Source organism: Belonocnema kinseyi, chromosome 3 (genome assembly GCF_010883055.1).
Source record: "Belonocnema kinseyi isolate 2016_QV_RU_SX_M_011 chromosome 3, B_treatae_v1, whole genome shotgun sequence".
Lineage (NCBI taxonomy): Eukaryota > Metazoa > Arthropoda > Insecta > Hymenoptera > Cynipidae > Belonocnema > Belonocnema kinseyi.
The window spans coordinates 50162433-50175206 of NC_046659.1; the positions used below are offsets into that span (position 1 = coordinate 50162433).

The following is a 12774-nucleotide window of genomic DNA, read 5'->3' on the forward strand; positions in this document are numbered from 1 at the left end:
CCTGGTATCTTTGCCCTCACACACGACTCCAAACATGATTTGATTGGCTCAAATTGTTTATCATTAGTAAAGCACTAGAATTTTTCTGTGAGTGAAACGTGGCAACGCTGTTAAGTATATTCGTATACGAATAACTTGCATCGCAAATTCGAAGAGTGCTCGAGAATGTGACTTCCTTCTCGTATTACCATTCGAAACTTTACGTATACGGAAAGTTTCGAATGAACTCGAGAATAGAGCCCCTGGTGGGAATATTATCAACCTTCTTCCGTTTCCAGCTGTGAGCTTTCTCCTAGGTACTTTGCTTTGGTTGGACTTTTAAATCGGATCTTATAGTAGTGATTGTCGACACTTACGTAAGTCTTTAATAATTTCATAATCATTCTTTATTACCAAAAAATTCTGTCTCTAACACCTATAAACTCTTTAATCATATCTATTAAATAATTTTATTTCCACGTCGATGCGTCGATTGAATTTCAAGTTAGAGAGCAAACCTCGTTTAGAAATTTTGGAGTTTAACATTATTGGTTTCAGGAAATTGTCAAATTTTACGTCAGAGATTTGAGGTCACAGAATTTCAATCAGTTAAATAATTGTATCATAATTCTTCCAAGTTTAAATTGTTGTAAAAATATATAAAGTATTTTAGTTAGGTTATGTTGTTTAATCAGAACGTAAAATGATTTGTTCATCATTTGATCACATATTTCTACAATTGTGCCACTTTATTTTTAATATTCTGGAAATTTTATATTAATTTTCTTTACGGAGTAATTCTGCTTTCGTTTGAATAAAAAGAAAATTTGGGTTGTTAATTTAACTGTTTTGTCATATTTAAATTAATTTTTACTGTTCATTTTATAAAGAATATTAAGTATATTTCCTCTTTAAATTTTCAAGATTTATTTCATATATAAGCAATGTTTCATAAACTCTTTTCATTTAAAAGATTTTAAAAAGTTTTACTTTACAAATCTTAATTTACAATTTTCTGTTTTAAATATTCTATAAATGCTACCCTTGTAAAGTTTTTCTAGGTCTCTATATTTAATTTCCATTTAAAAACATCATATTTCTAGAAGATACTAAGTCGTTTGAAATTTAATTGTAAATATTCTGTATTTAAAATCTTAATTTCTTTATTTAAATTTTTCTACAAAAATGAACATTGGTCATCCTTGGGAGATATACACTACACATATAATTAAATTATCAAATTTCATTAACATTAGAACAAGAAGTAGAACTGCTCTGCACTTTTTTGTTTAAAAAACAATCAATATTGTTTCATTTTCACGTACCAGTTTGTTAATGATACGGTTGTTTCTCTTTTATTTGAATTTCTTATTAAAATAGTTAATAATACCTGAAGGGGTACAGACAGAATTCAATTTCAGCTGCATTAAGTCATTGTTTGTTCTAGTTACTATCAAAATGGGTAAACACTTTGGAAACCTCCATTTCATTCGCGGAATCGTCTTCTTCAGACTCAGTGCTCACGAACAGAGAGCATTTGCTGGAATGATAAATCCAGGAATTTCTAACACAATTCGTCGAATCCGTGAAAATATACTCCGAGTTCCACCTCGTAAGTATTTCTATTCAGCAAATTTATATACTATATAATACTATACAATAATTTGTTAGGAGATTTAATTGAAAAGAAAAGTTGTTTGTCTAGTCCAGTTATCACGTATTTTATCGATTACATAAGTTCCTCATGATTTTTTTGGCTTAACCTCTTCATTTTAGCATGAAAAATGGCCCTACGTGTGCTAGTCAGTGCGAGACCCGAAACCTTTTGATATTTCAGGGAAACATCCTAAAACCACTTTTTTTCAATATCTCGTTTTTAGTGCATATTATGTGTTTATACACTTCACAGATAGGAAATAAGGGAGAAAGTTCTTAACTAAACTTTTTTTTTAAGTGTTCTAGCTATAACAGGTCCCTCTAGATCGCTTGACAAACATTTTTTTAAGATGTTATTGGTTTTGTCTACTGGTCTTAAATAATATTATTAAAATATTGATTAGTCTAAAATTATTATAAATTTTCCTGGTCAAAAAACCTACATCAATAATAAAATCGCTTGACAAAATTTTCCCTTTTTATAGATTTTCTTGAAAAATCGAATTTTTTAGTTTTTCTCAAAAAATTTATATTGCTTTACATCTCACTTAAAAATCAGGCAGGCCTCTTAAATGTGTTTTCAAGGGAACAAAACAAATGACAATTTAAAATAATGTCAACGTTTTGAGAAAAAAATTATTTTCGCAAAGTTATGAGTAATTGAATTTTGAGGTTTGTTTAAAGAAATATATTAGTTTCGCCCTTATATATTTATAACTTTTTACGTAATTAAGATATTTAAGTTTTATTTCCTGACTGGTGATATTAATAGTTTACTTTCGAAAAAAATTGATTTTCTGAAAAGACCTCACCTTTTTCGGGCTCATCATTTTTTTCTGGAATTTTACTCAAATTTCGAAGGAACTGTGTAATTTTCATGTGGACAAAACTTCTATTTTTCTTGTCAAAAGGATTTTTTTCCTCGAAAATTTGATTTTTCGTATTTTTGTTTTATAAACAACGACAGATCGGGCAAAAGGCTAAGAAAATATTTGGCTCATTTTAAATAGGGCTAAAAAATACCTTTATTCTTTTATGCTATATTGCATAATTCGAGAGAAAAATTAAATTTTTAAAAAGCCAATTTTCGTGGCCACACAAAGAATTTGGCCCGCATGAAACTTATAAGATTTCATTTTTATTTGACTACCAATATTTTTGTCAAAAAGGTAAAATCGGTGTCGTCTTATTTTCTTTGAAAAACAACATATTTAAGAGGCAAATGCTTCTGTGACTTAATGTTGCACTGCCTGCCTGATTTGACATGAATTCGGTCAATATTTTTTTTTATTCACAGAAAATCGAGTCAGCTACCATTGATCTGAAGATCATCTTTATTTGAGCTGTACAGAAATATGAATTTTTTTTAGATAATCTAAAAAGTACTATTTGTCCGCGAAAAATTGAAAAAAGAGCAACTTTGAAGGCCATACATCGGGATCTATTATAGCTAGTATCATTTATTTTTAGTTTTGTGATAAGTTTTTCCCCCTATTTTTTACCTGCTAAGTGTATACCACGCAAAATGCACTCGAAGCAAGATATGTAAGAAACTGATTTCTAGGATGTTTCCTTTAAATTTCAAAGCTTCTAAAGACTTTACCTTATGTACTCATGATTCAAATCTTGATTGATAAGCTGGAATTATTGAAAATCAGTTAACCTAAAGTTTGCATTTACACCAACAACTTTATGAAAATATTGAAAACATTTTATCATATTAAACTTTCAATTGATTTTTTAGTTTCCTATCAAATACATGAGGTATTCCATTTAGTAAGAAAATGACCTGAAAATCGATAATTGCGAATTGCAAAAGTTTGGGAATTGTTATTTAAGTTTAGCTAATTATATCTTGATATAAAAAATGAGTATGGTATGCTGTAATGACAATATATTTTTGTTTGCAGCCTTCATTATCAGTTACTTGGTCTACGATTGGGGTGAGAAGAAATACGTTGAAGTAAATCGCAAGAACCCCAAGGATTTCGAGAATGACGTTTAAACAGCAGGCAACTTGAATAGTTACAATAATTAGATCAATTTACATCTTTATCTCTCGCCGTTTTGTTTTTCTGATTTGAAATATGAATATTTTATTTTAAAAACTTACCAACTCTAATTAAATCATGAATAGATTTAAAATTGATACAATTATTGTTTTTCACTTGCGTTTTAGCATCATTTTTGATAACGGGATGAATGACTTTGTTTGAAGGGTTTTTGATTTCCTCAATGATTCAATTGTAAAATAAAAAGTACCTTCCCAGTAAGAATAAATTGTTGTTTACTTTAAATTAATTAAATTATTCTAAGAGCGTGGCAGTTTGATTTAGAAGAATAGTAATTTTTCTAGTTGCAGTAAATGAGGACATAAGAATGAAATCTGGATAAGGACTAAAAACGAATCCCTACAGGATGACTAAAAAGAGTTATCTACGATAGGGATTAAAATATAAAATTTGGATAAAATTATATAAGTATCTGTTCCCCAAGAACAATACATTGAAGGTGTGAAAACGTTAAAAATGCTTTTTTCCTGTGGCAGTTTTAACGAAAACGCAAATGTTCCTTATCCAGTTTTTCATTCGTAAATTTAAAAACTGCGTGTTTTTTACAATATTACGACAACGTAATGAGAACTTTTTTGTGTTTGTTTAATATCTACAATTATGTATTGTTTGGTATGCTAAAATTTCTAAAAATGATCGTACTGGGATTTCAGAATTGATGAAAATATGTGACTGACAACTGAATAAGGACCAAAAATAACCTTATGTGTATACTGTATGATAAAACATTTTACAAAATTATGTAAGCCTATGGCCATTATATACCGTGTTTTAGGAAGGTGAACACCTTTTTTTCAATTTCTGTCTGAAGGCGAAAACCCTAAATGGTCATCCATTTGTTGTCAGTCTCATAATTTACAAATTTAGTTCTTCAAGTGGAAGAAGAAATGATTTTTACATATTCCTAATATTTATCGATAAACAGTGCCCTAAGTTACTTGAAATCGTTCAAAACAAAAATCAGATGATTGCGATATAGCGTAAATAAGTTAAAATATAGTAACGTCCATAAGTATGAGAATGGCTATTTTTTACATTCGCTAAAATTTTCATGATTTTTATAATTCGAGGATCGATTGTAATTCAAGATATCTTATTAATTCATTAACTCACTGGAATATCTACATTCCTTCTAATAACTGCTTGCAGAATAGGATTGTATCCAAATTCAGATATACACTTTTTTAAAGGAATATATCTTATAACTTGTAAAATTCGTATTTTATACACACCAATAGAATATTTCTTGCATTCTGTTTACTATTTTTAATTGTTGGAATTTAAATTTTTCTCCGATATCGATTGAAGGGAATTTTTTTATTGTTTTGTTCACGTCGACGTCAGCAGTGGGAATTAAGAAATATATTGTTAAAAGATTTGTTATTAAATCTATTAATCGGAAGCCAAAAAATATCTTTATGGTAATACAGTATTTGAAAAGTAATCTAGAATGCACTAGGATAGGGATCTCGAAAGGTAGATCCTGTGTCTACTAGCGATCCCAGGCCAAAAGGTCGGATCTACTTAGTTTTGATCCAGAAAGGTCAAAATCCTTTACCTTATTTTTGCCTGCTGGGAACCCTTAAACTCAAGACCCTTATTTCTATTCGAGACTTCACGCTTAAATTGAGAATTATGAAATAAAATAATAAATGTTTAATTTTCGTTATTTTAATATTGTTAAGTAAAATATTCAATGCAATTGTAATTTGTTATACTCAAAATTTAAATTCCCTAAAAAATTTTTTGTTTATAAATAATTCAAAATTTAATTTTCAAATTAAATACAAAAGTAGCAAGGAAATCACGCGCCCTTGAGTTTCTATTACCTAATATTAAAAACATAATCAATTTTAAAATCCATAATAAAATTTTTCTCAATATTAAAAGATTAAAAAATTCTTAAATGGAATTAAATAATTGATTATATTATTATATCTAACAGATACAAAAAATTAACAAATTACAATGTTTACGATCTGTTATTACTAATGCAAAGAATTTTCCTCTTCGGTTGCTATAGCGTTTTTCAAAACTTTTCTAGTATAAATCAAAAATTACTTTTTATATAAATTTTTTTTTTCAAATAATTCAATTTTAAAGGTTTATAATTTTTAAAATCTACATTTTTATGGTAAAAATTACGAAAACCTAATTTTTCATCTTAGACAATTTTTTGCATCAATTTTAATTTTTTTTTAAATGTAATAAAAATTTAAAATTCTACAATTTAAGCGTTTTCCTTTGAATTTCAAGTAATCAATTTTTAAAGTTTTTAATTGTTTCTATTTTCGATATTTTATTCTGAAATAATTTTATTTACAGATTCTCGATTTGAAAAAACTCTTAAATTTTGAACGCCTTGAATTTTTTGTTGCTCGCTTATTTTTATTATTATTAGTATTTTTTTATTATTTAATATTATTAATGTCGAAAAAATTTATTTGTGAACAATTATTATCGGCAATTGCTTAGTTCAAATACTTTAAATAAAATACTTTGTATTTCAAGCTCTGTCAAGTTATACAAAAAAAAAGGGTTCTCCGAGCCCTTCCAACTGGAATTTTTTTCAAAGGAGTCATAAATTTCCTCTCAGTTTCCCGTCGAAAAAAATTGGTAGATCTTGAAATAGTCCGAGCGATCCTAGATCACGCTACACCTGTGGATTGTGGAGACCCCTGGTCTAGATTCTAGAACAACAAAACGTAGATTCTTATATAAAAATGCATTAATTAAAGAAGTACGCTCCCTAGAAGAACTTGGCATAACTTCTTTATGAAAATTTTGGTAGAAGCAGGTTGCTTATTGACTTTTAAATATTTGAGAATCCTTGTTAACTTTCATATCACGTGATTCCAATTTGAATAAGTTTTTCCGCTGTTCCAGTTTTTACAATCTTTTTCCTTTAAACAAAGGGCACATTTTCAGTATAGATTTAAATCAGGGTGTATAGCGAACCGGCAAACTGGAAATTTTATTTAGGATATACGAGACAAGTTTCTCGATCATGTCAATTCTTCAAGAAGATATCGCAAAAATAGTTTAGATTTAAATGTTTTATTCAAATAAAGTCTGATGTAAGGTAAACAAACGTCTCAGTAATCGTGGCGGCCATTTTCTTGCCTTTTGTTTAACGTGAATAATTAAATTTCAATTTTCTACTATAAAATGCTAAAAATTAATGAATTTTATCATCGAATGTTACTTTTAACATATATTATATAAATATATTCAAATTGTTACCAAGTTTAACGAGTATTGCGACCATCACGATTATTGGGACATCCACCTTCATAAACATTTTATAAAGTTGTTACGAAAAAGTTTGACAAGTTGGAAGACATATCTATATTTAGGAAAATAATCATTAAAATTTTATAATGAATATCTATTTCAAATAAGTAAACAGAAAAAATATTTAAATTTTTCCAACATTTTTGTTTCAACTTTCAATATATTGCACCATATACAAATATTCTTACTATGATTATGGTGATAAATTGGTTTCATAGAAATTTACCTCTAAAATGATCTAAAGGACATAAAAAAATATTTGTTATATCAGATTTTATTTAAATTTCAATAAAACATTGAATTTTTATATCAAGGTTTCAAGGCTTAATGTCTCTGTTTGTTAAGATTTTTGAGAGAAAATTTAGAAACGCAATTTTAACAAAGTTGAATGACGGAAAAAAGTTATTTTCGAACAAAAGGGCACAAATTGAATGTTTGATTACATGTTTTTTTAAAGAGCTGATTTTTGAGTACATAATTTTGTTAAGCCTTTTTGTTCAAGAATAACTTTTTTGCACAATTTAAATTTGTTAAAGTTATGTTTCTAAGCTTCCTCTTAAAAAACAAATGACTACATTTTTGTATCTAAAATTGTGAAAGAACCCCATTAGCTCAATGACTGTGCTTGTGATCGACGTTTTGTAGAATTTTGAAAGATAAATTTTATACTTTGTTTTATAAAAATTATGGACGGTTTAGAGTACGTCAAACAACAGCCGTCCTCAATCCTCATACTGCTGGAGGGTTCTGCAACTATTGTTCATAGAAATGAAATATCTTACATATTTATATATAATGCTGTTGCAATTTACCTTGTATTGTTCTAAATGTGTTTTATCTTGCGTAGTATATGAAGTATTTAAATTTTCGCCAACGCGACCTCCTCGGGTTATGAATAACAGGTGTGTTTCCCGTGTGGTGCGATGAGAAAAATTCTTCAAGCTTGCTAGTTGCGAAAAGTCCATACATTGATAGAATATACACCTGATATTTCAGGTTCACCAAAGCCATTTTTGCAGTCACTTTTGTTAATTTCAAAACGAGAAATAATGGTTTTCACTTACAAAATTAATACTAAAATCTTAAGTCATCTTTATGTTTTTTGTCTGTGTTTCAGATTATAGTGGAGAATAATTAACATATTAAATGTTTTAATTTTCTGAGACTGAGAAATGACTAAATATTAAAAATTTAAGCTGATAAGAACAGTTACTACAAGTTCTGGAAATTTTATTATTCATTATACATAGTACAAAGAGAAAGGTGAAGGTTTCATAAAAAGTTTCTCAATCTTCCAATATAAAAATAAGAATCAAGATACGAATTATTCATGGATTTTTTTTAATTTTCAAGATTGAGCTGTACTTTACTTTTAAAATATCTTAAAAAGAATTTAGAGTTTGTTTTTTAATCTATAAGAAAAGAAAACTTATAGTGGATTAGAATTAAAGTTTATAAATAACATTATGATCTAATCGAACAAATCAATGTTTTTGTTTTGTTTCACTCTTTTTCAATGATCTTTTTATTCATTTTTCGTTTCTCCATTGAATATTTAGGCTTATGCTTTATTATAGAAGTTTGAGGTTATTAGTCGGCAGTATTTTTTATTCTTTTAGATTATGAAACTTATAGGTGTAGGTTCCATTAAACGTATTTTGTTTTTATTTTGGTCAAGTATTTCGCGCTCTTTTTAGAAATTCATGGGAACTTTGAAAAATGTTCAAAATTAGCAAAATGGCCTTGATTTTTTTTAAAATAAAGAATTCGCTAGACACAAATAAATTTACATACAGTAAAGTTGTTCCACTTTAAATACTCTATTTTTAAAGTTTCTGTCCCATTTTTCGATATTTTGCACTGTTTTAGAAATATTTGCGTGAGTTTATTATCTATTATGTATTTTTTGTATAATTACTATTTTCACAATGTAAATCTTAATTTTTAATTACTTAACGTCTGCAACATTTTCTAAAATAAGGTTTGTTTTTAGATAAGGAAAAATAATTATGCATTGTTTTTCGATTAAACCATCTATTTCATGGTTCAGATAAGGTAATTTAAACCGTGCGATATGTATATATGTTTCATATATATCTGGCTGTGAGCACTTCAAATAGGTAAAGTTGAATTTTTTATAATGAAGTTAATATTCCGATTTAAATTACAATATTAGAATCGTTAAAAAACTTATACCTCATTTGTATTTGAAGGATCCAGGGACACGAGGGAAGTTCCAAAACTCAAATTTAACAAAAAGCAAAAAAAATGTTATTTTAACACTTAATTAATTTTATTAAACAAAATACTTTCGAGCTATTAATTAACTCTATCGAACCATGAATTGAAAATTTTTCGATGGAAATAAAACTTGCTCATATACAAATTTAAAAAACGGCCTCTTTGAACAATTATGCATATGGCATAATCCATACATAGTTGTCAAAAATGTTTTTTTTTTAAATTGTTATGTAAACAAAAGTTTTATTTTGATTAGACAGTTTTTTCTCTGTAGCTGTGTGAAGTACGCGTCTAGCAATGCAATTTGCCCTTTTTCGATATTTTTAAGTCCGATGTCTGCTTTGTGTATCGTGGATTCTAATTCATTTTCTGCAGTTTTTTTGTTGTTCTTGACTAATTTGCATATAAGCTTTTCATTTTTGCAACACAAATTGTTAAAAAATGTTAATTATCTAAAATGCAGTTAACGGTGTTGATTGGGATGCTGAAATTCAGAAAACGCCGTAACTGGCAGTTACGGCTCTCTTCGAATCACGGACCTCAAAAATAGGCCTGTCGTGATTTGAGAAACCGCCTTTCACGGCAAAAGAATTTCGCAGCTAAAAATAAATGCAGTTACGGCGTTTCTCGAATCACAGGCATTTTTTTCGATGTTAGATGATTCCGGAGAACGGTGTAAGCGCGTACGGACCTCTTGAAAATCACGAAGGCTCGAGATCACCACCCGCTAATTTAGTAAAGTCCGTAACTGCCCGTTGCGGCTTTTTCTCGAATTTTTCTGTGACGTGTAGAGCTGTCCATGATTTGAGCCTGCAGTTAACGGTCAGTTACGGCTCTCTTCCAAATCACGACTCGCCAAATTTTGCAGTGAACGGCGTTTTTACAAAATTTAGCAATAATTATTCTAAAAGTTATTAACAATTTAAAAAAAAATTTAATAGTCAGGTGCATCTTTTCTTCACGATTCAACGATATAAAATACTCATTTTTCGATTTTTTTTGCAGTTAACGGTGTTTTCTCAAATCACGGCAGTGCTGAGATAATTATCTGCAAATATGTAAATTTCAGTGAAATTCAACTGTTTATAATGTTATAACTTGAAAATGATTAATTATATCAAAAAAGTGAAAAATAAAAAAGTTTTGGCTTGGTTCAAGCTTTCTGAAAACTTTTTTATGGCATTTTTTTAAATACATAATGTCGTTAGAAAAACAAACTTGTTAATTTCTGAAAAATTATCAACAACTTTTTGAAGAGCTACCTTAAAGGCTTTAAATGTGTTAGTCTCATAATCAGCTAGAGCTAGGGGACTTTTCACGAAATTTTATAAGCCGAAGTTACCAGTCTAGTGTCTCAACTTCTCCGTGCAAGTGACAAATCGATTATACAGACTTGTCTGTATGAATAGTAATTTCCATGACTGCGCGTACTATATTTACTGATAAACTTTATTCAAATCCCATTAATACCCTCTGCGGTCGTCCTTGCGGTGTCGTTTATTCGTTTCTGTCCAGGAGCGACATCTGGGTCGGATATTCACTCAGTGAAAGTCTCTGAAAACTTGAGTAGTGAATACCATCTTGAGACTAGACAATCTAGAGCCTAAGATTGTAAAATCTAAATTGACTAAAACCCGTTTCCAGGGGCTCCTGATACCCCAATGGCCCCCGAGGTCCCAGAACTTCGTACCTCCCTGGGTTCTCCGCGAAGATCACGAAAGTACTCGAGTCCGTTGATTCCGTTCGGGGCCCGCGACTAGCCAATCAGGGGCCTCCTACCTGAAGGTTTGTGTAAGCCGAACAGGTAGTTCTCGTGGCCGTGGACGTGGAGGGGTTCGGCTTCAAGTGGCTCAGGTATTTCCAGTCGAGGATGTGCGGGGTCCACCGAAATCTCGGTTGTGTTCCACGTTCGTTGTAAATATAGGTAAGTAAATAAGTGACGTTTCGTGGTTGTCGTCGCGCGGATCCGCTAATTTGCTGGTTCCTTAGTCAATCATTGCAAATGTGCTCGTTCAGTTCATGTTTCTAACAATAAGTGACGATACAGTGATCCAAGGTGATAAATGCGTGATCCATAAGAGACCCACGCCCGGAAAAATACAAGGATCGACGTGGTGCCCGTACCTGCGGACCGACGTACCTACGTGCTCAAGTGAAACTCGCTGCTGCTGCCGTTGCTGCTGTCAAGGTAGGTATTTATGGAAATGAATTCGAGATGACTTGAGTCGTTGCCCTCCGAGATATTTCAAATTTCTCCACCATAGGGAAATCAGTTGGAATGATCGATCATAGGCGAACACTTGTTGAAACCCTGTGACGTAAGGTAGCGATTGTGAACTAAGTTTTTGCTCACAGTTTAGAGACTCTAAAATGACCTTTTCATAATTGGTGAAGCTCCGGGTCTTTCATTGTTTACTTTGCTCAAAAAATTTGCTAATTTTTATCCAGTATTGAAACAATATTATAATAGAAAATTTAAAATGATCAATCGTCTGTTTTTTCTTAAAACAGTTCAAGTCTCGGGTGCAATTGAATATTATAATTTAATTTTTAGGAAATATTTTATTTTAATCAAAAATATATCAATTTTATTTAATCATCATCTTAAAGATAATAATAAAAGAACATCAGCAAATCAATTTTTTAATCGGTATCAATAATAAATTCATATTGCTTATTCTGGGTTTCGTCGAGTGTGCAGATTTAAAAGAAATTTGAAATAAAATCACAATCACCATACGAAGCAATCTACAACAATTCGAATTTTAAACAAATTCAAGTATGAGATTATTCTGTTTCGATGAAAATAATTTAACAGAAATTTTGTATTTCAAATGGAAATTCAACCTCATCAGTTTTAAAAATTGAAAGGAATCCAACGTTTGTAATATTGTATAATTATGTGATTAGGCTAATTTTTATTTGAAAGCAACCCCCCCTCCCTTCCCAATTTGAAAGCAATCTTAATTTAACCATAAAATATATTATTTTTAAAGGACCTTAATTTTATAGCATCGTCATCCAAATTGATAAGAAACAAAACTTTAAATGACTCATTAAAGATCATCCAAATTTTAAATCAAACAAATTTAAGGCAATGCTAATTCGAAATTTTAAAAAACGGTCCAATATTTTAGTTGCTAACGAGAAAAATGTATAATTTGTTGGAAAAAATGATGACTATTAGAATTTGAGAAATAAAATTTGAAAGAACTGTATGATTTAAAGCACACAATGTATCGTAATTGAAAAACAGTAATATACTTGAAAGCAATCCTAACTTTGCAAACAAATTTATTTTACAAGCATCAAAATTGATAGAAATTCAAATAGATAATTTGAATTGAAACCAGAAACTCTAGTTTTTCAAGCCTAATGTTTCTATTTTAATTCACATATTATAAAAATCAAAAATATTCCAAGTTTGAAAATTTGAAGGGTCCAAAGCATAAAGGTTTTTGGAATGGATTTAAATTTGGATGCACTACAAATATTTTAAACATCCAAACTGGATAGTATTCAAATTTGCATA

The 12774-nt window shown here is 29.5% G+C and overlaps 2 protein-coding genes across 2 annotated transcripts in view; both read left to right on the top strand.

Moving 5' to 3' along the window:
• Positions 1–224: 224 nt before the first annotated feature.
• On the top strand, positions 225–3908 carry LOC117170233 (cytochrome b-c1 complex subunit 8). The gene is made up of 3 exons (XM_033356858.1): positions 225–356; positions 1427–1591; positions 3546–3908. The coding sequence occupies exons 2-3, from the start codon at positions 1438–1440 to the stop codon at positions 3638–3640; spliced, it is 249 nt and encodes an 82-aa protein (XP_033212749.1). The 5' UTR covers positions 225–356; positions 1427–1437; the 3' UTR covers positions 3641–3908.
• A 6949-nt stretch (positions 3909–10857) lies between these two features.
• LOC117168772 (epidermal growth factor receptor kinase substrate 8-like) overlaps positions 10858–12774 on the top strand; it is a 79829-nt gene continuing 77912 nt past the window's right edge. Inside the window, exons 1-2 of the mRNA XM_033354550.1 lie at positions 10858–11166; positions 11290–11430. The gene's annotated coding sequence lies outside the window, so the exon portion shown is untranslated. The remainder of the gene's footprint in view (positions 11167–11289; positions 11431–12774) is intronic.

Coding starts and splice junctions, on each gene's coding strand:
- LOC117170233 (XM_033356858.1), top strand. CDS start 1,438: ATGGGTAAACACTTTGGAAACCTCCATTTCATTCGCGGAATCGTCTTC. Junction 1,592..3,545: donor TATACTCCGAGTTCCACCTC/GTAAGTATTTCT, acceptor TTTTGTTTGCAG/CCTTCATTATCAGTTACTTG.